The following is a 27,312-nucleotide window of genomic DNA, read 5'->3' on the forward strand; positions in this document are numbered from 1 at the left end:
AAGGGGGTAGAGGAAGGCATTGGTTATATTTCAATAAGAATGTCCTACAGTGTTGAAGGTCCCCAGACTTTTAGGGATGTTAGGTTGGGTGATGGGGTGTACACTGAAGATAATCCATTCTCGGTTAAAATATTGTCGTAGAACGTGGCAGGGATGAGAAGAAGGTTGCTGATTGGGGCCATTTTATTGATGTTTCGGTTATCTGCATCTTCCAAGAGACTTACACAGGTAGGGGTTTACGTCTTATTGCAATAATATAGTACAGCAAGGCAGAGGAAGATCATCGGGGGGCTTAGAAATTTAGGTCAAAGTTTCGATTCAATGCATAATTACCCCTATTATTATAAATTCACCAGATCTAATTAGCAGTTAGCTTGAAGCTACCACCAGGAACGACCCTCAAGATTTTTAATGTATACAACTGGGTGGAAGGCCACACAGCTGAATCCATGGTGATAATGGAGCTAGAGAATAGTGTAATAGTAGCTGGGGATTGAAATACCACTATGGAACCCCTAATAGCGTCCATCCCAGAGTTGACATCGGAACTAGATTCCCAGTGGCAGATCCTGTAGATAGAACTTCCTCCTGTGAAGTAGACTGCTACAGCAGCACAAGTAGTGGCACTGACGCTCAATGTCGATCTGCAAGCAGCTAATGGAAGGACCCTTTCTGATAGAGAGGGCCAGGTAACCAATACTAGACCAGGTCAATCGAGCAGAATTGATTATTTTCTAATTAATGTAGGGCTCTGGCCCTTCTCGAAGGCGGGTTTTAAAAGCAAAGTTAGCACGGTACACCAAGTCTTAGGTTTTATATGTATTTTTTGGAAGACATCAGTAATCAACAGGGTTAAACTTTATGCTGCTTTGTTGATTTATGGACTGCCTTCGACCTGACCCCAGAGCTAAGCTATGGAAGATTCTTGACGAAATGAGCATCCCTGCAAACCTATTGAAAATACTGGTGTGGCTTGAAACAAAAAACTATGCGCAAGTGAGGCTGGCAAACACAGGCAACTGATAAAACCCTTGAGAATAAAGCACAGAGTTAGACTGTAGTTTCACTGTACATTAATAGGGAGGTGAAGTATCCGAACAAGGATGAGTGTTACTTGCCAAAGGTGGGTAGACGAAGGGTGCCAACCGTACTTTTCGCAGATGACACCCTACTGCTTTCAAAATCTCCCCCAGGGGCTCCAGAGGTTTTAAACAATTTGAATATGTTTTGTGTGGAGTGGGGCTTGGAAATGAAAATCTAAATTTATGGTGTTTATCAAGGTAGGTCAAAACAGCTATAAGAGGCATTTGACAGAAGGGAGTAACATGATTGATCAGGTGTCCCATTTTGACTACCTTGCTTTGAGGCTCACTCTAAATCTAAATTAGGCCATTCAAGTTCAGAAATCGTACTCAGCATTAATCAATACACAGCCTCAATAGCCAAAATACACCAATGAACAACTTCTAGGAGTGCTGCACCGGCCTTAGATAATTACAACTGTAAGGCCTTGGGTGCAGCTTTGTATGGCTGAAAAATCAGGAGATTTGTGAGCATTCAATCTTTATCAATAGTAGAAACTAAGTTTATTAGATTGCTCTCTAGATTACCTACAAGCACTTCAATGATTCTGCTATGCTTAGATTTGGCACGAAGATGCATTGCCCAAAAAGCTGAGTGCAGAATGCTGACATAATGGCATCGACTATATTCAACAGCAGCTTTGAACTCTTACTGTGCGGGACTCAAAGACCCTATGTCCCCTGTATGTGCATGCAAAATCACATGGTTGAATTCTGCATGATTGCTACTAGGGAAGGTGGGGGCTGAAGAATCTTTGGGTCTCTCCAGAAGAGATGTGTCCAATCTCAAAAGCTAGTTTAAAAGCAATCTACTAGGAAATTGCCACTATTCAAGCAACTGAAGGTTTTAGAGGTTCTTCAACAAGGGAATTTTTTGGTGTGAGACCATTTCTGTGCTACAAGCCAACCATAGATGAGATCACTGCTCTGTTAGCATGTAAACTGTACATTTAGTTCAGGTACAGGACTGTGCCAATCAAAAAAACCTTCAGCAATTGGTCAAGACCTGTACCAGGGGAAATCTATACACGGTTTGTGAAAAGACCACTGAATCTCTAACACACATTTTGTTTTTTTGTCCAGTATATCAGGATCAAATTTGGCTTTACAAATCAAATTGTAAACTTCAAATCAACAATATACCCAATAAATATCAATAACCTATGAAATCCTTGTGCTCTTTCAGGGAATGCACTGCAGAGATGGCCCCTTGTTTACTATCAGGCTTGGGGAAAATGATGGTGATAAACATTGTTAATAATGTTCACCATATATAAGTGAATTGATTAGGCTTTCCGTGTTTTCTGTCACCTACCCAGTCGCTTGAGTAGATTTTTCAGGCATTTTTGCATTTTAGGCCTGAATCAACAAAACAAAATGATTAATTTAGATTTGCTGCACAGTGCAAACAATTATCAAGGAAAACTCCCGATAGCAGGGGTATAAGGTGTAGAACTACCTACAAATAAAGCAGTACTTCATTACCAAATGCTCATTCACCTTTATTACTCTAAATCCCTTGAAGTATATGACTTAATCCTATGAACAATTACCATATGAATGTGCAAGTTTACACACATAAGTCATACACCCTCATTTTATTATTAGATAGAATACATGTTTTTGTTCTATCACATACTTAAAACTAATATTATCAAACAAATACAGATCCTAGGATGAAAACAAAATATCAACTACATTCATTCAATGTTCCTAAAACAAGATAAGCTAATTTAAGAAACAAAATTCACGTTTCTTCATAAATTATGGCTCTACTTACATAGTCTTAATAAAGACATGCAGCCTCTGATTTTCTCCATATAAGTGGCTCAGTCATCATAGTATTTTCTACATGTTTCATTTTAACAATTGTTTGTATGTAATTATAAGAAAACATAATATACTTTCTGCATTGATATATTTAGTTGCACATAAGAGAGACACTTACTTGAGCCAAAAATGGCCTGGCACTGGGCATCATAGTACTGACAAATTCCATTATAACAATAGGATTTATTGCTCTGACAAGGATGTCCGTTCTGAATAAAGACATCAGGTTGGCAAAATGGGGATGAGCCATTGCAATATTCCGGAAGATCACATTCATTAGACCTTGACCGACATTCTGTGCCACCTGGAAGGAACTTAAGAACAGAAGGACATGATGGTTAAACTTCAAAGTGTCTTTTAAAAAAAGGTAGCCACGGCAAACCGGCAATATGGGGGTTCACCTAACAGCAGTTGGTTTAATGATGCATGCATGAGGGCTAAGACTGAGTTAAGGAAGGCTATACTGGCCGGGTATACGGGGGCAATCAAACAAGCAAGATTCACGTATAAAAAAATAATCCTACAATCAAAGAAAGCTTGGGAAGATGCTATTTGGCAGGACTTGCTAGATGCTACTAAAACAAACAACAATACGCTTTTTTGGGAACTGCTGACTAAGCACGAGAGAGGGGGTAGGTTTATACAAAGGAACCATATTCAACCTGGTACCTGGGTGGATCATTTCTCTCTCTTGTACGAAGGAACTGCCTCCACTGGGACTGTCGATTGTGAGAAAGTGGGATTATACCCCCCAATTTCACCCAATGCTAACCTTGCCACTTCTCCGTCCAGTGGGAATCTATTTAACTCTGAAAGCTATATTTGCTTTTCTCTAGAAGAAACTGCAGACGCCATTAAATCTCTAAAGACAGGTAAAGCCCCAGGCCCTGATAAAATTCCAGGTGACCTTTATAAATCAGAGTTACCCATCTGGACCTGGTATATTAATATGCTGTCAAACAAAATCGCAAAAGGAGGACAGATCCCTGAGACGTGGAAGGGTGCAGAAATTATTCCAATATATAAAAAGGGCAACGTAAATCTTCCAATTAACTACAGACCGGTCAGTTTAATTGACAACCTACAAAAAATTTTTGCAAAACAATTGTTAGTTAGACTGACGAGTTGGGTGACGGAGCAGCAGATCCTATCACCACTTCAGGCAGGGTTCCGCTCTAGAGTTAGCACGGTTGACCAGGCATTTAGGTTGACCGTGCTACACTGGAAATATGTAGTCTTGGCAAAGCAAACACTATATGTCACTTTTGTAGACCTGCGCTCTGCCTTTGACCTGGTACCTAGAGACAAGCTTTGGGGAGTGCTACACAAAAGAGGGGCACCATCTGATATCATTCATTTATTAACACGTATGCATGAAGGCACATACGCTCAAGTAAGATGGGGTAACCAAGGCGAACTGACTAACAAGTTTCCCATTAAAAGAGGTGTTCGTCAGGGATGTGTCCTAGCGCCACTTTTGTTTTCTTTATTCATTAACGAGGTGGTCCAAGAACTCATGACATGCCAGAATGATGCTCCCAGCTTAGGCAATCAGAAAATCCCAATTCTTCTTTTTGCGGATGACTCTCTATTGATCTCAAAGACCCCTATGGGGCTGCAAATTCTTGTGGATAGATTTAAATCATTCTGCTGGAATTTTGGTTTAGAGCTGAACTCGAAGAAAACAAAATTGATGGTGCTTCGCTCTGGCTCTCGTAAGAAGTGTACGATCAGGTTAGATGGAGCTATTTTGGACCAGGTTAGCTCTATCGACTACTTGGGTGTGAGGCTTACAGACTCACTCCTCTGGGACGAACAAGTCGGTAAGAGTGGCGGGCTTTTGCAACATCGGGCAGCATCCATATTACGCCTTTACAGGAATACGATCGCTAAAGTTGTGTCTCCAGCAGTAAAGATCTATGTGGCCAAGGCACAGGGTGCTGCTGTTTATGGTGCAGAGATTTGGGGCATGACAGATAGCAGTAGGATAACTAAAATTGAGAATAGCTTTGCACGGGCTCTATGTGCTTGTCCCACTAGCACCCCATTAATCCCCCTTTTTTTAGATCTAGGGCTTAAACGTATAGCCGATTTGATTATCTTACGGCCCCTACTATATTGGGTGAGGCTTTGGGTAGTTCCTGAACTGGCTATATATAAGTCTTCCCTATTAGAATTGTTAAAAACCTCTAACTCCATGTCCATACCATGGATCAAACACGTATCTAGTTGGTTTTGCATGCTTGGACTGAGGAACTTCTGGGAGAATCCCCAGCAACTTGTGAAGCCCCATGTAAAAGTATTGAAGAGAGCTTACTGGTCCCACATATGTAATAATTACATTTCTCAGAAATCGAATGGTCATTTAACTAACTCGTTTATTGATTTTAAATGGTACCCTGAGTTTGAACCATACTTAGATACAATACCTGATTTGTTAGGCAAAAGTTTGTATGCCAGATTTCGATTTGGAACATTACCCCTGAAGGCCTTAACGAGCAGATGGGGACCTAAGTCAAGCTCTGATACCTGTCCTGTATGTGGCATTCCTTCCGAAACAGTAGAACATTTTATGTTTTTTTGTCCCGCCTATTCAATCCCAAGGTTTAAATGGATATATAAAATCTGTAGGGAATTGAATTTAAGGAAATGTTTTTTAGCTTTGCGGATCTTAAAAAGCCACAATTCAAATGTGACAATTTACGCAGTAAGTAAGTTTTTAGCAACAGCATGGCGGATACGCACTTTTTATTTACAATGAGTTGAAATTGTTTTAAGACGGGCAACATGGATCATTCTTTTTTTAAATTTTTCTATGACATTATGGTTTATATTATTATATTATATTGTATTGTATTGTATTGCTTTGATGGTCTGTTGGCCGAATAAAGCTTATGTGAAACACAAACACACAGAAGGACATGTACATATAAAATGTCTATAGTAATAGGGCTCCCAGTTTAAGATTGCAAAAAATCAATGGTGTGTAAACCTGACATAATATAAATATATATGTGTGTGTGTATGTATATATATATATATATATATATACACACACACACACACACACACACACACACACACACACATAAATATACACAATTGCTTCAATGAAAACATGTTTCAGTCTTGCCCTTTGACCTGGGGCATAAATATATACAAACAATATAAAGGTACACTGTTCCAAAAATAGAAAAGAAGAGATTGAAAACAGGGAAGACCTATATTCTCAGGAGCAAGAGCCCTCAAGCATCACTCTGGATGACTGGTATCATCATCGGGAATTGCTCCTCACTAGGCCGGCGCTGCAATACCTAGTGGGCTCCCCGAAGTGGGGGCTCTCAGCCGAATTCTGAGATGGTGACTAAAAAGTTTTTATAGTGCAAGACAAGGGTGCTGTAAGTCACCGTCGAAGAAAAAAGAGGTAAGAAGGAATTTGAAATTGGTTATTCATCCATAAACTTCATCATTTAATTAGTCAAATATAACAAGGATGAAGACCAAGGTTAAAAACAATTTAAAGTTAGGTTGAGGATTATGCTCATACGCCTTTCAAAAAAATAAATAAATGTATTAGAGAGACCTAAAATTTTAAGGCACCTCTATTTTACGGTCGACATGTTTCGCGTCTGTTGGTCTATACAGATCCACTGACGCTTCATCAGGACCTACGTAACTAAGGAAACAGACCTCTTTGGAAATATATGTAAAACCAGTCACTTACTTAAGTTGGCTAATAGTACAGGTTGTCGGGAGGCGGTCTCCGAGGTTAGGTCTGAATGTAGGACCACTGACCAAAATAATCGTCACCATGAGTCCTAGAGACGCCTTACCCATGGAACCTGTTCTCGAGTATGGGGTGGGTACCTGTACTATTAGCCAACTTAAGTAAGTGACCTGTTTTACATATATTTCCAAAGAGGTCTGTTTCCTTAGTTACGTAGGTCCTGATGAAGCGTCGGTGGATCTGTATAGACCAACAGACGCGAAACATGTCGACCGTAAAATAGAGGTGCCTTAAAATTTTAGGTCTCTCTAATACATTTATTTATTTTTTTGAAAGGTGTATGAACATTATCCTCAACCTAACTTTCAATTGTTTTTAACTTTGGTCTTCATCCTTGTTATATTTGACTAATTAAATGATGAAGTTTATGGATGAATAACCAATTTTAAATTCCTTCTTACCTCTTTTTTCTTTGACGGTGACTTACAGCACCCTTGTCTTGCACTATAAAAAAAATTTTGTCACCATCTCAGAATTCGGCTGAGAGCCCCCACTTCGGGGAGCCCACTAGGTATTGCAGCGCCGGCCTAGTGAGGAGCAATTCCCGATGATGATACCAGTGATCCAGAGTGATGCTTGAGGGCTCTTGCTCCTGAGAATATAGGTCTTCCCTGTTTTCAATCTCTTCTTTTCTATTTTTGGAACAGTGTACCTTTATATTGGTACTATTATAGGGAGATTATACACTGGACCAGCAACACTCCCAGTCCCTCCTTTTGTGTTAGTGATTTGCATAAATATATACATCAGCCCATTCATCCGGAAATCTAAGTTCGGTGTGCTGTGAATATAATAAATTAAGCACCAGTAATCATTTAGCTGAATACATACTTTGAAATAACTTTATGTTTCTTAGGCCCTTCACAACACTGTTAACTTTGTCCAGGGATTGAATACATTTTTATTTTCTTAGTATTTCAAAATGAAAATTTTGGGATTCGGAAAAGAAAATACTGTATCAAGGAAGCTACCAGACGAATTGAACAACTCAATTTGCTACACACTGCTTACATTACAAAAACATGCTTGTTATTTGCAGGTGGAGGGGATCTCTAATTGCATTTGAAGCGTGATGTTGAGAGGGGAATTATTGTACCACAACTGGTCTGTTTGTAAGAAGATGCAAAATCATTATGGCGGTGAACTCGAAAATGAATGAGATATTGGAACCGCACACTGTCAACAGCAAAACAGGCTATTCCCTGTACTCTGTTTTGTCAGTAGAAAATTACTACTGGGTATCATTCTATCGATTACGAGTGAGAGCTCTGTAAACCTGCAGACATGGCATGTGGCTTTAATGCCTGCAGAGTAGCCTTCTTCACTGCATCTGCATCAAATCCTACACTATATTGAGACTACTGAAATCTCTGAAATCATCATGATTGCTGTGGCCATCACCTCAGTTCATCTGAATTGTTGTGATGGTCAACAGTGTAGCACTCTATTAATAACTGAATAATTGTATTATTACAAAGTATTGTAATTTCTGGAAAAGGTGGGCCTTATGGCTTTTGATTTGAACGTAAAGTCATTTTGCCAGAACCAAGGTCTGGATTACAATCCCCAGCAAGCCCCATAACAATAGGAGGTGGCAGGGAGTGTTGTGGAGTGCCAGTTGGGTGCAACAAATGTCCCGCTTTCTTCCGGCATTGCAGAACCCACCCAGACGAAGACCGAGCCCTTCTTCACCTGTCATCACCTGAAAGAGACTGGGCTGGGCCACTCCCCTTACATCTTTTCCAAGGTACTGTTGTCTCATTTTCCGATGAGGGTTTTCTTCTTTTTCTTAAGACTGTATTTTGTCCTACTGTTTCAACATGGGGAAAAGTAAATCCTCCTTGATCCTGACGCTTCCCATGTAAGGAACTACATTGGATGGTTTCCTACAGCAGGCAGTGGGGGCCATTAGTCAGGAGTTTTCAACCGATGCCTATCCTGTTCCTCACCCCATGAGCATCTGCCTGAGTTAACCACTTCTGATGGGGCGCCAAGTATGTCAGGTAGGAGGCTAGGGATGTCTAAAATTCTTATCAGTGGCAATAGCGTCTTAGCGGGGGTGTCTGCCAGGTTTCCTGAGGGGGAAGAACTTTAACTTCAACCTTACACCAAGGATGTTAAAACAAGAGGTAAAGTGGGTAAGTGGGAGAGAGTGGAGAGTGGGGCTAGTTCAAAGAGACAATGCCTCGACCCATCAAACCTAACTCCAAGCCTTGGCCTAAACTTTGGGGAGAAGGCTGGGATCTGAGCCCTGCGATAAAGGAGGACCTGTGTTATTGTGTCCTAATAACTATTGCAGGCTTACTGAAGCTGATCCTGGATAGCCTAGAAAAGACTGAGATGGAGCTGGTTAAACTGAATCTTGCTTGTGCAGTGCAATCCACTCCTGAGGTGCCTCCTGCTGACACCCCTGCAGGTCCAAACCTACTATCTAAGGGCCTCATGGTTGTCTAGCCCATTGCAAGCATCTGCAGAGCCCATCGTCTTCTAAATGGCTGCTTGACCAAACAAGGGAGGACAGAAGTAGGTCAGCTTGGAAGGAAGTCAGCCCACATCGCATTCAGGAAGGGAGAGGAAATGTTTTGGAGAGAGCCACAGGGCATCCTGGATAATTATTACCCACAGCTCCCACCAGAGTGAACACCGTATGCCTTAGTGTTGAACGATGTTCCGGTTTTAGTCCCTCAGCAGCTAGAGGATTTTTCTACCCTGACAAATAAAGTTATTTATTGGTTAAGGGCAAAGACCGGGTGGTCACCGACTTATATAGGTAGACTTTAATGACTGGAAGGACACCTGGGGTTAGGCCTGGAAAGAAGGACGTTCCGGCGATGGTATCATTATCAATTTTAAGTCGCCTAACCTGGTCGAAGAATTGTTATCCCAGTATTGGGGCCCAGATTCTATCCAGGTCTTACCACTGGGCTACTATTTCAGGCCAAAGGTTCTTTCCTCTTGAGCTGTGAAAGAAAACCCTGTGCATTCGGGGGCTGTGAGTCAAACCTCTAAAGTTGAAGTCCGGAATTCTTTTGTTGAACCACTTGCATCCTTGAAGGATTTAGACTGACTTCTCCCTGGCATGGATGGGGTTACACAGCATGGATCTCAGCCTGTTACAAGATGAATGCAGGACCATGTGCTTGTAGGGCAGGAGGTACAGTGGGAGATCAGTTCTCCTTTGGCCCGATGCCGGATTCTGGTAGCGAAACACCAATCATGGAGCACCACAAGTTGCGACTCAGCACAGACAATAACACCACCATCAAAGGAACCCTCGACTACAGAACCCCTGGCCCCGGCTTCTGTCATGCCATTCCAGAAATCATTCCTCCTCCACCTCCCAAAGCCATCAACACCGAACACTACAACTTCCTCAGAGACCTTAACTTTCACCTGGCCGACCCAAACAGCCTATTCTTAGGCACCACCACAAACCCCTGTCCGCATTACATTTTTAACCTCAGCATCAACAGCATCTGCAGCCAAATCATCCAACCCCAATGACTTCAAAAACGACAGGCTGATCTGCCTGCTCCCCTTCACAGCAAAAGTAATAGAGAAAGCCAGCAACTCACACATCACCTAGAAGACAACAACCTCCTGGACCCATCTCAGTGTGGATTCCATTCCAAATAGGATGGAAACCACCCTCATCGCAACAGACATCAGAACCCTCCAAGGCCAAGGAGACTCTGCTGCCCTCGTCCTCCTTGACCTCTTAGCGGCCTTCGACACAGTCTCCCTCTACACAGTGCTCAAGAGACTCCATCATATCAGCATCGAAGGCAACGCTCTGAAATGGACTGCATCATTTCTCTCTGAACAAACCCAGAGAGTCCTCCTCCTGTCATTCACTTCGCAACTCAAGCCCGTCATTTGTGGAAACCCACAAAGAGCCTCCCTCAGCCCCACCCTCTTCAATACCTACATGACCCCCCCGGCCAGCAACTTACGAGACCATGGACTGAATATCATCTCCTATGCAGGTGACATGCAGCTGATCCTCTCACTTTCCAAAGACCATACCTCGGCTAAAACCAACTTCCACCTCTGCATGACCAACATTGCCGACTGGGACAACAAGTTTAAACTGAACACAGACAAAACTGAAGTTCTACTGTTCTGCAACACTGCTACTCCTGCTTCTCTGTGGGATTACTCCTGATGGCCCCAGGACCTAGGGACCCACCCCCGCACCAACAGAACATGCCCTTACCTGAGAGTCATCATCGGCAACAAATTAAGCATGAAGAACCAAGTCAACGCAGCATCCCCCTCCTGCTTCTGCACCCGCTGTTGTTACATAAGATTTTCAAAGGGCTTTTCACCGACACCAGGAGCACCATCACGCAAGCCCTTGTCACCGGCCACCTTGACTACGGAAACGCTCTGTATGCCGGACTCACTACAGACCTACCAAAAAGACTCCACATCGTCTAGAACACAGCGGGCAGGCTCATCCTTGACTTCCCAAGTCGGACCCACATTTCTTCACACCTCAGGAACCCACACTGGCTCCCCGTACACAACTGATGCCAATTCAAGTTGCTGACACTCACCTACAATGCCCTATATAACCAAGGGCCAACCTGCCTCAACCACCGACTGAACTTTAGCAAACCCACCCAGACTCCTGCTCTCTGTCTCCCCCTACCTTGCCCACACATCCCGCATTCGCAGGAGCAACTAAGACCTTTTTCTACCTGGCAGCAAAATCCTAGTGCAATCCGCCCATCAATCTAAGGACATCTGCCTCCATCCAAAACTTCAGAAAGCAGCTCAAGATCTGGCTCTTCTACTGACCTACGCAGTAGACACGGAGCCTGGATACCCTCCTGGGTGATTAGTGTACCAAACAAATCTTTGATTGATTGACTGATTCACAGTCCTGTGCGGAAAAAGGTGGGGGTTAAGGTTTTCATCATGGAACACTGCTGGACCCCATATTAAGTTAACAAATACTGATTGACTCTGTTATTGATAATGTGGATATTATGAGATTGCTGGATTCCTGGTATTTAGATGAATTTAGTATTAATGGTTATCACTTCTTTTGTAGTGCAGCTACCCCATACATCTCCGGGCGGGCTACCTATTTGAAATTCAGTACAGTTATCAGGTCCCTCATCCAGAATCATTAGTGTATCACTGAGCTTTCAAAGGGTTTAAATCAGACTTCATACTAGTTCAATTTGATTTTGATTAATCTCTATAATAATGTTTTTGACCAACATGCGGTGGACATATTTGTAGGGATGGAGAATGCTTTATATGGTTTTATAGAGAATTATATCTGTGAGAAAGTAGCCTCTTTCTAGCATGGTTACCCCCATTTTTGGCCAGTTTGTGAGTGTTTGTCAGTGTGTTTTGCATGTCTCACTGGGCTCCTGCTAGCCAGGACCCCAGTGCTCATAGTTTGTGGCCTATGAGTGTTGTCAGTATGCTTAACTGTGTCACTGCAGTTCTGCTAACCAGAACTCCAGTGCTTATGCTCTCTCTACTTACCTAATTTGTCACTATAGTTTAGTGACGCCATATTCCAATTCTGATTGGCACACTGGACCCCCATATAAGTCCCTAGTATAAGGTACCTAGGTACCAAGGGCATTGGGGTTCCAGGAGATCCTTATGGGCTGCAGCATCTCTTTTGCCACACATAAGGAGCTCAGACAAACCTTTCTTCCGGACTGCCACTGCAACCTGAGTGAAATAGTGCCCACACTATTTTACAGCAATTTTCACTGCACTTAAGTAACTTATAAGTCACCTTTATGTCTAACCTTCATTTACTGAAGGCTAGGTTCAAAGTTACTATGTGTGAGGGCAGCCTTGCACTAGCAAAGGTGCTCCCACGTTGTCCAGGGCCAATTCCCCAGACTTCGTGAGTGTGGGGATACCATTACACATGTGCACTACATATATGTCAATACATATATGTAGCTTCACATAGCTAACTCCGAATATGGCCATGTGAGGTGTCTAAGATCATGCAATTGTCCCCCCCATTCCAAATCTGGTATTTGGGGGGCGGGGGGAGGGCAATCCCATGCACCCTGGGGGCTCCACCATGGACCTCCAGTACTACCAAACCAGCTCTCTGAGGTTTCCACTGCAGCCCCAGCTGCTGCCACCTCACAGACAGGTTTCTGCCCTCCTGGGGACTGAGCAGCTCAATTCCAGGAAGGCAGAACAACATTTCCTTTGGTAGGAGGGTGTTACACCATCTCACTTTGGAAATGGGTGTTACAGGCTTGGGAGGGCTAGCCTCCCTGAGCCTCTGGAAATGCTTTGCATAAGCCAGTCTACACCAGTACAGGGACCCCCAGTCCCTGCTCTGACAAGAAACTGGACAAAGGAAAAGGGAGTGACCACTCCCCTGTCCATCACCACCCCAGGGGTGGTGCCCAGAGCTCCTCCAGAGTGTCCCTTACGTTAGCCATCTTGGATTCCAAGGTGTGGGGACCCTCGGGAGACCTCCAAGTGGCCCGTGCCAGCAGGTGACGTCAAGAGACCCTTCCTGATAGGTGCTTACCTGGGTAGGTAGCCAAACCCCCTCTCAGGGCTATTTAGGGTCCCTCCTCTGGGTGTTTCCCCAGATTCAGCTTGCAAGACTCCTCCAGGACTCCTCTGCATCCTCTGCTTCAGCTTCTGACCGTCGGATCAACCGCAGACTTTTCCAGAAACCACTGGAACTGCAACAAAGTATCCAGGACTACTCCTGTGACCTGCAACTTCAGCTCCAGCCAGCATTTGCAAAAGTTTCAAAGGTGAGCATGCTCTGAGGGCTGCCTGTCTTCATCCTGCACCAGAAGAACCGAAGGAATCTCCTGGGGAATGATGGAGTCACTTTAATGCTTCTGCAGGCACCCTTCTGCTATGACGACTAGTACTCTGGGACTCCTCCTGACGACGAGTGTGCTCCCTGGAAACACAGGTGGTGGACCGGCGTGACCTAGACTGTCCTAAGGTCCAGCTGTCCAAATTTGGTGAAGGTAAGAGTTTGCCTACTTGTGCTGCAACAGTACCCCTGTGCAGTGTGTCTTCTCCAGCTCCTTGGGCTTCTGTGCACTTCTTCCAAGAATCCTTCATGCACAGTGTAGCCCAGGTTCCCAGCACTCCATCCTGCGATGCACAACTCGCCGAGTCGTTCTCTGGTGGCGTGGGACCTTCCTTTGTTGTGCTGCAACGACCGCACTTTGCATCTTTGTCTCCGTGTTCTGGGTCTCCCGTGGGTACTGCCAGGTCTTCTGTGGGTGCTCTGAAGTGCTGAGAGCCCCATCTGTCTCCTCAGCCCGAGTTGAGACCCCAAGGTCCCTCCTGGGTCCCGGCAACCTCATTTTGACACAAACTACGTAGTTGCGTGAACCAAGGCTTGTTGGCGGAATCCAGCGACACAAACAGCCTGCATCCAACAACTCGACCTGGGACATCACCTGCACCAAGCAGGAACCCACAGCCATCTTCTTTGGTGCTCTTCTGTACTCTTCTTCTTTCCGGAGAATCCACTTTTGCACCATCTTCTAGGTTAGCAGGGGCTCCTGTCCTTCCTGGCCGCTTCTTCAACTTCTGGAGTTGGTCTCCTCTCTCCACAGGTCTTCAGGTCCAGGAATCCATCGTTTGTTGACTGCAGTCTTACTTGGTTCTTGCAAAATCTCTTATCACAACTTGCAGTGTGTCCTGAGGAAACCTGCTGTACTTTACACCTGCTTTCCTGGGCTCTAGGGAGGGGTGCTTTACTTACCTTTTGTGTTTTTCTACACTCACAGAGCCCCTCTAAACACTACACTTGCCTAGGGGGGAATTAGTGATTTGCATTCCACTATTTTAGCATTTGGTTTGTGTTGCCCCTGGGCCCATTGCAATCTATTGCATTTTTTATTGTTTGCACTATTCTATGACTGTTTACTTACCTGATTTTGGTTACAAGTGTATATATTGTGCACAATACTTACCTTCAGAAGGTGTATTGCCTCTAAGATATTTTTGGCCTTGGGTTACTAAAATAAAGTACCTTTATTTTTGGTAACACTGAGTATTGTCCTTTATTGTGTATAAGTACTGTGTAACTATAGTGGTACTGCAGGAGCTTTGCATGTCTCCTAGTTCAGCCTAAGCTGCTCTGCTACAGCTACCCCTAAGACAGCCTAAGCTGCTAGAACACTGCCTACATTTCACTATTAAGGGATAACTGGACCTGGTATAAGGTGTAAGTACCTTAGGTACCCACTACAAACCAGGCCAGCCTTCTACAATATCTGGGAAATATTAATAGTCTAGGCTGGTGACTTCAACATTAGGCTGTATGGAAATAGTGAACTCCCACCCTATGGTGCTAATAAGGACAAGGATGGGGGGGGGGGGACTCTGCACTTTCAACACACTCCAAATGTGGGAGAGCTTAAACAGGATCATGGCATCCAGGAATCTGGTCTTTGCCAAGGATTTTAGGGTGGATTGGCCAGCTCTGCTTTCCACTTATACTGGCGCCACTAAGGGAAGTGAGATAGACTTCTTTATCTTATCTAGATTCAGCAGAAATCATTTTGGGGTATGACGTTAGTGCTTTCTGTGTTACTGATCATAACCCTTTGATACTGGTTATTGATTTTTACCAGGGGGGCACCGCAGGAAGCCAGGCACCCATCCCATTAACCAACTCATGCAATAAGGGCATACATTAAAATGGGAGAGCCTAAATAAGATGTCCTTTGTGACTAACTTGGTCAAGGGGAATTTGTACTCTATTCTAACAGTGACATTGGCAGAGGAATCCCAGAGGGCCATTATAGAAGCTTTTTGTGCCCTCTGTCCAGACGTGGATAAAGGTCTGAAGAAGAATAGGGCATCAAAATGAAAGCCTCTTTTAGGATAGTTTAATCATGCGTGCACAGTGGCTCATAAGAATCTGACTTTGTCTCTTTCCAAAACTCCTCGTTCTAGAGAAGGTATTCAGAGGACACAGCAGTGTTACACAGCTACCCTGGATACCAGAAGATCTGAATTAAGAATGGCAGCCTGAGAAGAATTGGGAAAGGCTGTGAGGTAAAGGACAGTGCCGCCTTCTGGAAGGTTGTAAATCAGCCTTCCTTTTCTGAGTATGAGAAACCAACAGTAGATATAGTTATACCAATGGAAACCTGGGTTGACCATTATCCTGGCAGCAGCATGGCTGTCCGAGATTATAGCAAGATAGTAGTCCAAAATGTTGGGATGTATGACGTCCTTCGTGAATCAATTGAAGTAAAGGATACCATTGCAGCTATAACTCAAAGTCCTGCACTTAAAGCTCTTGGCGTCAATGGTGTCCCTCTAGATATTTTCAAAGGAAATATACTGCTTTGGGCTCCCATTTTAACCAATTGTTTAAAAGCAGCAATAAATGGGGAACTTATTCCCACCTGAAGTAAAGCCATAGTTGCCCCTATCTTCAAAAAGGGAAATAGAAACATGCCGGTCTGCTATCACCCGACTTCCCTCTTGGAAAGTTCTCTTAAATTTCTGGGAAGGATACTTGCTTCCAAATTATAAACCTGATTGCAGGAGAATCAGTGTTTGCTAAGAGTCCAGAATAAGTCCTGCTTGGGGGTCAACACAGTACATCAGTGCTTAAACCTTCAGTTGATCATTGGCAAATATGTAAAGGCCAGGAGGGGTTCAGTTCATTTCATGCTTATGAACATCTTCTCTTCCTTTGATGTGGTTAACAGGGTGAAGATGTGGGACAGCATTGCCAGGATGTGATACGACCAGAGTATAGTAGAATTAATACAAAAGATGCACTGGGATACTTCAATAAGGGTCAAGTAAGGCAAAGATGGTGAGCCTTCCTGAACATCAAATCGAGCTAGGGGTCAGACAATGTTGTGTCATGGCACCTCTCTTGTTTCTTATTTACATTAATGATCTAGAACCTTATCTGGCCAAAGCAGGGAAAGAACTGCCAAAAATAAATTCCAGAGCTCTCCTGGTTTTATTATAAGCAGAGGATGCAGTTTTAATGCTGAGAACCGCTAATAGACTACAGCTCCTTTTAGATAATTTTTATATTTTTATGGGGGGTTGGGATCTTAAACCAAATATTAAAAAGTCATTTGCAATGAGTATTGGCCCCAGAACCATGAAAACTAGGTATTTTTGTCTTGGAGGATCTGAAATTGTTAGAGTAATGACTTCTACTTATTTGGGATTTCCCCTAAATAAAATTTAACCTGGAAAAACTTGCATCATTCTAGGGCTGCCCAATTGCAAAGAACCGTGGAGTCGGCCTTCACCTTTGCCAGAAGACTCAGATGAAAGTCGACTGGATAAATGATTGATATTTATAGGAGCAAATGTATCCGTGGCATTATTAGGAGCAGGAGTGTGGGAATATAAAGGTCCTGGGCCACTACAGCAGGTACAAAATAAGTTTTGGCGCTGACTGCTGGCTGTGCCCCAATCTACACCTTTTTTATGTGTCATTCTGAGAGTGCTGTGTCCCCGCTGAATGATGAAGTTAAGCTGGAGCCCCTACTACTTTGGTTCCGGATTTGGAGGATGTGCTAGAAGATTGTCTTGCACTGGATAACGTTTACACTATTCCATTGTTTAGCTATATTAAGAAGGGAGATTTAGAGCTAAGTATGCTGGAATTCGTTGGGAAGCTTGTTAATTTAGACACAAATGTTGTATCTCTAGTGGAGGTGGCCTTTCAGCTACAGCAGAGGAGTTACCATGAGGCAAATTTTGAAAAACTGTCTGCAAGTGCTAATCATGATTCAATTCAATTATCTTATGGGTGTGAGTCTTCTCTTTTGTGGTTTTACAATATGAATGCCAGGTTTTATTTCACAAGAGAGCGATTTAATGTGTTTAACTTTTTAGTAGTTTTTCCTAGGAATGCAGGCTTGGGCACACTGTTGCCAAAATTCCCTGCAACAATGTTGTACAACGAAGCACAATGCATCTTTTTTTATTCTGTGGTTTATACTCCTATGCTAGAAAGTGGTACCTGACACTGATCTTTCACGCCTGTAAGATTAGCCCTCACAAGGTTGCGTCTGCATTTTTTGCAAAAGTTAGATAATATGGAATTCTGTGTTGCTGTGGTAAATTTTGTATGTTGTGCTTTGAGGATTAGAAGCAGGTATGGTTCAGAGTAATGTACCCTGAGTCTGGATCACAAATATTGTACATATTAAGGACTGTAGGTCAGTGGATTCTTCTGGACCTTCATTTAGGTTTTTTTACCATCAGTGGACTACTTCAGCTTTTTCCTGTATTCTTTTTAAATTGTTGCTGTATTTATCATTGTTGATGATGTTTTTTTTTAATTATGTTTTTCAATCCCATGCCGGTGTATTTACTTGTGATTTCTTTCTTCGTACTTTTATGGCCCAACGATGGCCAAATAAATTTTGTTGATGATGATGACTTGCACATCATTTGTATATTTATTTTTATCCAGAAGACCTCAGGATAGTCTGGATCTCACAAAACCCAAAGGACCCACATAAGGGATTTGGGTGGGATAAGAGAGATATGCTTTACCTTTTATATATGCGTTAGACACTATCCACAGAGGAGGTGCCTGTATTATTAAATCATTTTGGCCTATCTAAATCCTCTCAGATAATACATGTGTTCTTCTGTCAAAAGTAGGAAGAATATTGATCAAGTCACTTTAAACAACAGTAGGGATAACTTAATAGCACTGTGGCATAAATATAAATGTATGATGCCATTTTAAATGTACTTTCTTCTTGTTTCTTTTAAAAATGGGTCATAAGCGTTTCTATAGACTACACTCCTAAGCCAGGGAATTCAAGTCTTTATTGACAACAATATTTGTTGTTTCGTCATCACATCGTGATTCTAGAATCTATACCCTAATTTGTAACCGCTAAGGCTTCATCCTGGAGAACATTAGTATAGGGCGATTCAATGTCAAGTGTGCCAAGAATCCTGGCTCTCAATTTTATTAATGAAGTCCAAAGAGTCCCTTACAAAAGCCAGTCAAGCATACGAATGGTTTAAAGAAAAACAAAATCAACACATTGGGAAAAGATTTGAAAAGTGACTCACATGCAGAAATGATGGGTTTAACTGGAGGATTGTTTTTTATTTTATGCACTCTTAGAAGAATGTACATCACATGCATACAAGGATCATTCAGATTTAAAAACTCAAATTCCTTAGCACAAATCCATCCTTCCTCTAGGGCTGTTTTAGCTACCTGGTCTATTTTGTATACAAGGCCTTTAAAGGGGTCAGAGGAGATCAGACTGTAATGTCTCATTGTAAAGTACTTTCTGATCTTATTTTATTGGCTGGTTTCATTACAATAGTATTCTCTCCAGACTGCTTTTTCAGATTTCCTTTCAGCTTTTGACACACTGTTATTCAAAAAAGTTTCCTAGTGTTTAAGTTCTCTACTTCATTCAGAATCATGTTCAAAGGTGATAACTTGGGGGCATATACTCTGCGTAGGAGGACAATTAACAAATATATTTTTTAGCCGTGTGGCGTTATAGTCTGTTTTTCAGAGTCAGCAATCTTTGGCTGAAATGTACCAATCAACTGTAGCACTTCTGTTTGAGTATCAATACGATTCTTAATGGCCAGAAGCACGAAGGAAAGACCTTGACTCAAAAGCTGTGTTTCTAAAGCTGATAATTGTTAGTTCGATAAATCATAAAAAGGGACCTTCTCTGTCATGCCAGTTTGGGAAGAGTCTACCATCTGTCTTCTAGTTCTTACTTCTCCGGTCCAGTGTGCACACTCTCTGCCCCCTCCTATACCTCAATTGCTGCCTCTCACCAAAAAAGGCTAATTATTTGGATGAAGAAAATTCGAGCTAGGAATCTCAGATGATTCTTGACTTTACTCAGATGAAGTTTCTGAGGAGGTAATAAACCTTCTCCTTGACCTTCCTGGTACTGTAAATATTGATTGCTCAGATTATTTTTATATGTTTTTCGATGTATGGCAACATAGAGCTCTGCTTCACAGTTCTGGATCGCCTTTGGCTGCAAGAAGCGCACACGCCATGCACGACTTGGAGTTGTGCTCAGAGCCTAAAAACAAAAGGAAACTTCTTCTGTGGGTCCATCAGCTCTATCTGTTTTTGACAGTCACAGCATGGTTTGAATCCTGTATTTTTTTGTGAGGACATCATCCCCCTGGACACAGATTTCACTTTGAAAAATCATCAATACTGATAAAGAGGGAGCAGGGCTCCAAATCCATATTCCAAAGTGCTGAAGGAAAGGAACTGATGCTGGGGCACAGGTGGCACCTGGGGAATATTCTAAAGGTGAGCAATCTGCAGCTAGAAGTATCCACTAAAAATCCAGGTTAAAAGCAATATCAGAAATTCTAGTTTATGAAGTAAGATGGCAAAATCCATGAGGAGGTAACAAGGAAAATGTAGTTTTGACTGAAAGTGAGTTACAAGTTCAATCTGAGCATATGCAGGATTCATCTTCTGAAAAGGGACATTGTGGGAATATTTAAGCAAAATTTAAAGTCTGTACGAAGGCAACAAGGGAGAACCTGAAGAAGAGATGCCAAAGGATGACATATTATACACAAAATTCATACCTTTGCAATTATTTTTTAAATGAAAATACAATCTGTTGGTGAACGTAACTGCAGTAGAGGGACATCCAAAAAACAGACCATCAAAGTAAAGTCTGTAGAGGATGTAATTGTACAGGGCAACTATCAAGATAGACCTATCTCCATCTTTAGGTACATATTTGCCACAAATCTAGCATCTCATGTCTTCTGTTTAAAAAAGGAAATTATGGTTATAATATGAACTGTGGTTTCAGATTTCATCAATATTGTGTCCTGTTCAGCTAAACCAGTCAAATGTGATGCTTTTATGAGGCATATCACCAAGACACTTGGGGATTTGTTTCATTAAGGCCCTTTTCCAACTAAGGTCTGCATTTGCAGCCAGCCATATCCTCACTGCTGACACTGTGTGGTCAAGCAGGCGACGTGGCCTCCTAGTCCCACACAAAGCTGCCATATAACCCCCCCATCACAGCAGTTTTTCCTAACAAAGGGCTAGGCCTGCAATAAGAAGGTCTAATCATTCACCACTAATAGTTGGAAAGCCCAAAAATATTTCTGGACATGTGGTTGGTCTATACTTTCTTCACAGACTCTTGGTCAGAGTGTGCATAGGTAAATCCTTAAACAGCCACCTCACAGCAATGCGTGTGCTTCAGCACAAAACAAATCATGTATCCAATAGGCTGTATTTTGAAATGAGTATAGGAACTTAGGAAGTGTTATCCTTTTATAAAGTGTTGGCCAGCCCAGAAAAGAAAGCTATCATTTTGGCTAATACTGTACATTTTGCTAAATTTAATGAGCATCCTACAGATATTTAATTTTTTTTGTTTATCATGGTTGATAGTACTCACAAGCCTTTCTTTGCTACATGCTGTGGAAAACAAGTTGGTGGCTGCAAGATAGGAAGAATCATCTATTGGATGAGATAAAATTGTTTCCAAACCTCAAGAGAAAAAGAAGGCAATGTCTTTGCATTACTATGCCTCTACAGAAAAGTAACTTTTTTGTCCTTGGCAGAAGGTCACTGTCACTGAGCGTCATAACTTTAAACGGCTTGCACATCAAGATGGCCAGGTCTAAATGGAGGTTCCTAATTTGGAGCAGGATCTGTGGTAGGAGGGTGCAAATGGAGAAATATGTACTATGGTCCACATTATAACTGTTGGAGTAGTACCACAGTGGGTGTTATTAATACATGGGCATCAGTACTTCAGGGATGAGACAATACAGCATTATTATGAGTAATTCACATAAACATCCATCCATGGAATGCGAAATAAGGTAAGGAAATCATTGTTACCATGTGTCCTGATTTCCACATGAAATTCCTGAATTTTTGGCTTTTTTCAGAGACATGGGTTACGCCTTTTTTTTCCAGGGGTTACAATGGTAAAACCGCAATTGGCTGGATATTACCATAAGCCCAGTGCCAAAAGTGAATCCCTTTACTATTATACGCATCTATCTATATTATGAAGCCATATTCTGTAGTGTCATCATAAATTAAGGTTTTGACATATGGTTAAGTCTGAACATGGTGCAAAGGTACATGAAAAAGGGACAACATTAAAAAAATGCATTCTGCACAAGTCTGGGGATGGGCAAAAGAAGTTTATGTGTTCAACAAATAGCACAATAACACAAATAAAACAAGACACTTCTTGGACTTTTTTTTCATAGGTGGGAGACTTGTAGAATATGTTTTGATGGATAAGTGCTATCCTGGCAGTGCTGTTCGCGTTGATAGAAACAGGACTGACAACTCCAATGGATCTTGTGTTTTTCTAGGTTAAAAGCTTTTTTGCATTCATTATGAAAATAAGTTCTGCATTTAGTCTATAACACTGCATGAACGTGAAGAGAATATTGGAACTTGTTAATAGTCGGAGCAGAAGTGCAAGGATTTGGCACCTTCACTTCACTTTTGCTGTCCCAAGCGAATGCCATATGATGGCGTCAGAATCGACCAATACTTGCTAGAAGGGATTGTATATGTTTGTTGAGGTTAAACCAAAACCTGCCAGCAGGAGCAGCCCATGCTTTGCTACCACAGAAAAGTACAACACGGTCAGCATGAGTACACATCTTTCATGACAAAAAACAATTGTAGGACAAATATTTCAAGCAACAGCTTATCACAGATCATCTCGACTGCACAGAAAGCAGCAATAAATGATTCATGTACACACACACACACATACAAGAAGTACAGTATTAGCTGCAGGATCATGGAATCCATGCACACACTTAACATACTCTGAATTTTAGATGTAATTGAAACTACTTTAAACAGAAAGACTAGGTTCAGACTTGCGAACAGCAGTGAAAACGTTACTTGTACACAGAACACAACGCCTGCTTGAAAGGCAATCTTCTTTTACACTCAGAAATAGCCCAGCACAAGCAGCAAACTTCTTTCACACATGCACAATACTTACAGAAGGAGCTGCACGGGTACAATGTTTGCTCCTGTACTTAAAAAATGTGCAGCAGGCACAGAGTATTTCTAGCTTTATTTAAACACTCAAAATAAGTAACATCACAGATAACAAACAGCAGTGCAAGCTTTAATGAGGGATAGTATAAGGAGAATTGGCTGGGTGCAAAGGAGAGGTTGTATACTTTGCAGACACAGACACATGGTACAGCGATATCGAGGGTCTAGAATAATTTGTGTGCTAGTATAAGTGGATCACAGCACCTCTGAAAACTTGTGTGCTAAAGTTCCTTACAGATCATTCTAGAATCCTAGACCCTGGCATTAGATCAGTCAAGGATTACAGAATCGAAAGATCAAAGGGACTAAGGATCAGAACACCCATGATCAGAGCATGCAGGAGTCTCCACAACATGGCTACTGTGCATTACTGCACTATGAGGAGGATTTTCAATTAAGAGCTTATAAACACGTTCATTAAAACAAAAGTAACACGTTGGATCCATTCCCCTTGCAAATGTGTTGGAAGCAGTAATCCAAACAAATCTGATTTGTGTACACGTGTAGTCAAATAAAATATCTCATACTTGGTTCAGTATTACTTACCTGGGACAGGACAATCAGAAGATGAACCTTTAGCATACCATTTATTTAGACTTTATTTTTTAATACAATGAATGCTATGACTTACGCTTTAACAAGGTACCTTGGCAATTATAGACTGGAAGGCGTTATTGGAGCTCAGATCTGTTTAGTAACACTGCAATGTTTCTGTATGGCACAGGCAGTACTGAAAGAGTGAATGCAAGTTAATGGAATCAGTCCTTGCTGTACCCCAGTACCTAGGCTTATATACATTACATATCTGTGCCAATAACAAAGTTAGTTTTTAGTTATAAATGACACACGTTATACAAGTGAACATGCCTCAAAACACAGCAATAAGGATAATATATGCTTCAAAACACAGCAATAAGGATACTCACTATTAGGGAGGCATGTTGCAGACACACAAAAAGTGGTCCATATTTCGTCAAATCATGGTGCTACACAGCAACCTAAAGTACAGTTCAACTTAAAATTACCTGTAGTAGAGATTCTTCGAAAGCCTATAGCACTCCTTGCACACACCTGTTTAAACGAGAGACACAACCCAACATAGTTTTGCCCCAATCATTGATCACTTACCCGACAATTTTTGCAGCAGACACCATAGGCACATTCTGTTCCAGGTCGCCGTTTACATGTGTTTGGTTCACAGCAAGGATCCTTTTCACACTCCTGTAAAATTTTAACATTTGCTTAGGGCTAGTGTGATTTAAAAGTCTGTTTAACATTTGAGGGTTGGAGCAACACAGTACTGAAAATAAAGTGTGACTCATGAAAATAAAAAATATAAAAATGATGGTTTATCAAGTTTACAATTGTTTGGGCAAATATATGGGCAGAGATTGTCAATCGCAGTAAGGAAAGGACATGTAGAAGTGTAGACCCACTTGCAAACAGAGCCCAAGATAAAATTGCCAAACAGCTGCAACACAAATGAAACTGCTTACTTGAGTAGCCCTTGCGTGCGTTTTGGTAGCATGCCAGGGACAAAGTTTCCCTTCACAGGTAATGGGAGTGACAGTATAAATATAACAGCACAATTTATACAACGAAGAAATAAGACTGTAATGGTGAAGACTGATAAACATCATATTCAGTGATTACAATTAAAAATCCCTATGTTTAAAAAATATTGAATATGATGAAATAATGGAAACGTTTTTTTTTTTAAAGCATATTCATTTTGAAAAGTTTCCAGGTAAAGTGGCTCAACACAGCAATTATAACGAGCATCAGAAGAAAGAAAACAGACCAAAAGAAACAGCTCATGCACATAGTTCAGTTCACATAGCATAACAGGGTCACACAGCCATCCACACACTCCCGAACATGAGACCCACAAAGCCTTCAGTCCTTTGGACCCACACTCCAGACTAGACGTTCACAGATTATGGGCCATCCCCATCCCCAGTCAGGGTTGCCAGATTACCCATCATCCTAATGAAAAACTTTTAACTGGCAGCTACCACTTTCTAAGACATAAAACATGACACTTGCCAAACACTGTGGTTGATCCGACCGGCACCGACAGTACCCTTGATGGCTTTGACATCTGTTTTGACAGTCTGGTGTAGTAACAGTATGATTACATCTCCTACAATGTACCCTTTGCACAAAATGAGAATATCCTTCTTCCTGTAAGTAACAGGTGACTTACACAAGCCTGCAACTCAATCCAACCAATGGTAGCAAAACAAAAATAATAAATAAATAATAACCTTTTGCAAAATTCGAGTGCCTGCACTGTGAGGTGGAAAAGGGTATTTCAAAGTAACAGTTTAGTTTAAAACATCCGTTTTAAAAATCGTGTAGCCTCAACATTTTGGGTATTGAAAAGAAATCTTTTTTTTCTCTAACATCCTATGCTTTGGTATCCACAAAAACCTAATCAACCATCTGTAAAGGACTCAAACTGCTTCAGCAACAGCAATAAGGAGCAGCCTTAAATATTCCAACGCAACTCAATCCTCTGAAAACTATGGTGGTTCAAAAAGGGAAAAAGGATTCAGTTCCACGCTGCAGTCATGATAGACACAGTTAATCGTACAAAGCCCTAAAGAAATCCAAGAAAAGTTTAATATCTTCTTTCCGAAATAAAGTTAAGGTGCTAACATGTCATCAGATCACCAGGCAAGGTAGAAAAGTGAATGAATAAACAAGAAATCACTTCACAAACAACATGGATTAATGGTATGGAAAGTATCGCTCACTGCACTAGCATGGTGGATTATTTAGTGATTGCAAGAAGAAGACACTTGGATACACAATAGGTTAAATAATATTATAATAACAAACATAGAAACTTAACTTAAACCTATGCCTATTTGCTTTTCTCTGTCAATATTTCCTTCCTAATCTCTTCTCGTTTCGGTGTATATTTGCCTCTATTCTTTATAAAGCTTCCTATTCGTCAATATTCTTTTCAGTCAGCAAGCTACTGGTACATATCAATATGAGTTTGTCTCACCCGCTGTAAAAAAAACGTGAACCTTCTTTACCGTGTACAAGCCACATCACTGTAATCTGAGCCATTGTTCATTGCACTGAAAGGAAAAGTGCTGAAAAGCAGGTAGATTCCAGTACAGATTACAAACAAGTTATCGAGAATATCACCAGGATGATTTGACATTAAGAACTAGGTATTTGTCTCTTGTTGTAACACCACACCCTACAAACATTTGATTTTGGGAGTCACAATTAAGAAACCACAAGAACCGTTAACTTCTCAGTCAGTGCATGTCTGTGAGTACTTAGTTGTGTAACTATAAATATACATCATCAGATACAAGAAATTGCAATACCATCCCGGAACAAAAACACTTTAGCTGCAAGTGGTATCAACTGGAATGTCAGTCACATATTACTGCAAGTGTTGTCAAATGGAATGTCAAAATTAACTTTCCTCTTAGTGATTGAGTGCATTATTACCTGCAATAAGAAAAAATGCTTTTTGACAAAGTCAGACTTATTGTACTCTGTTTACAAGACAATTTTCTTAAAGAATAAGTTCAACCCACAAGCACAGACAAGAAGACTCAGACGAATGGCTAAGGAGAGTACCAACCTTTGGTGAGCCACAATCACATTCCTCCCCAGCATCCACTAGCTTGTTCCCACAGTAAGGGGCAGTGTAGGCTTCATCAGGACTTGGAACATTCATGAGACAGCTTCCACCTTTGTTCAATGTTAACTTCTCAAAGTCATCAGCACTGCAGCTGCTGAAGTTTTTTGAACCCCTGTACAGACAAAACAACTTATTGAGCAGTTTTATTGAGTACTGTTGACTTGAAAATACTTCTATACTTGTATTCTCTATTCATTGACGAGAACGCACAAAGATCATAGGGCCTGATTTAGAGTTTAGCAGAGATGGCACTACTATAAAAAGAAGGTCTGCCCGTCTAATTTATAGGTCTATCCCAGCTCTGTCACTGACATACTCCTCTGACAGTCTGATAGGCTATGAGCCATTGAGGGTTTCCATATAACACATACCTCTAGATTTAGAGTGGAATGTGGTATACGTTTTTTCTGCTTCTCGTCATCCCAAGATTAAACCTGGGAGTTAAGGACAGTAAAAAAAAAAATGCTCCCCCAAGTCATGTGATACAGTTCCTGTGGGTATGGGAACATTAGTTTTACTTTTTTCAAAAACAAAAACCCACTTTGGGACTTTGTTTTTGGAAAAAGTAAAACATTGCAAACGTTTGACAAGCAGCTGTTATGTTTGAGGGAGCTGTCTGTTAAACTTTTACATCACTGACAGGAAACACCATGAATTTGGTTCCTGCCAGTGTTTACAGTTGTCCACAGAGCTGTCAGACAACTCTAAATTTGGTGGGCAGAGGAGTAAAGTACTCCACCATAACACCGGACTTTCGTCTCTGCTCGTCGAAGTCTAAATCAACACTATATTGTTTAAGAGAAAATTGAATTACAGAAAAGTATTTGAAATGAATGATAATCTATTTAATCAAGTATCACCGACATAAGGATATGTT

At 41.5% G+C, this 27,312-nt stretch overlaps 1 protein-coding gene across 2 annotated transcripts in view; it reads right to left on the reverse strand.

Annotated features, from left to right (window-relative positions):
* The window catches only part of ADAM9 (ADAM metallopeptidase domain 9), a 463,250-nt gene that overhangs the window by 142,633 nt on the left and 293,305 nt on the right, over window positions 1-27,312 (reverse strand). For both annotated transcript variants that reach the window (XM_069213868.1, XM_069213867.1), the window contains exons 12-14: window positions 26,376-26,547; window positions 23,891-23,983; window positions 3,031-3,226 (exon numbers count right to left, since the gene is read on the reverse strand). In XM_069213868.1, coding sequence (XP_069069969.1) covers window positions 3,031-3,226; window positions 23,891-23,983; window positions 26,376-26,547 — 461 coding nt within the window. The remainder of the gene's footprint in view (window positions 1-3,030; window positions 3,227-23,890; window positions 23,984-26,375; window positions 26,548-27,312) is intronic.

Source organism: Pleurodeles waltl, chromosome 11 (genome assembly GCF_031143425.1).
Source record: "Pleurodeles waltl isolate 20211129_DDA chromosome 11, aPleWal1.hap1.20221129, whole genome shotgun sequence".
Lineage (NCBI taxonomy): Eukaryota > Metazoa > Chordata > Amphibia > Caudata > Salamandridae > Pleurodeles > Pleurodeles waltl.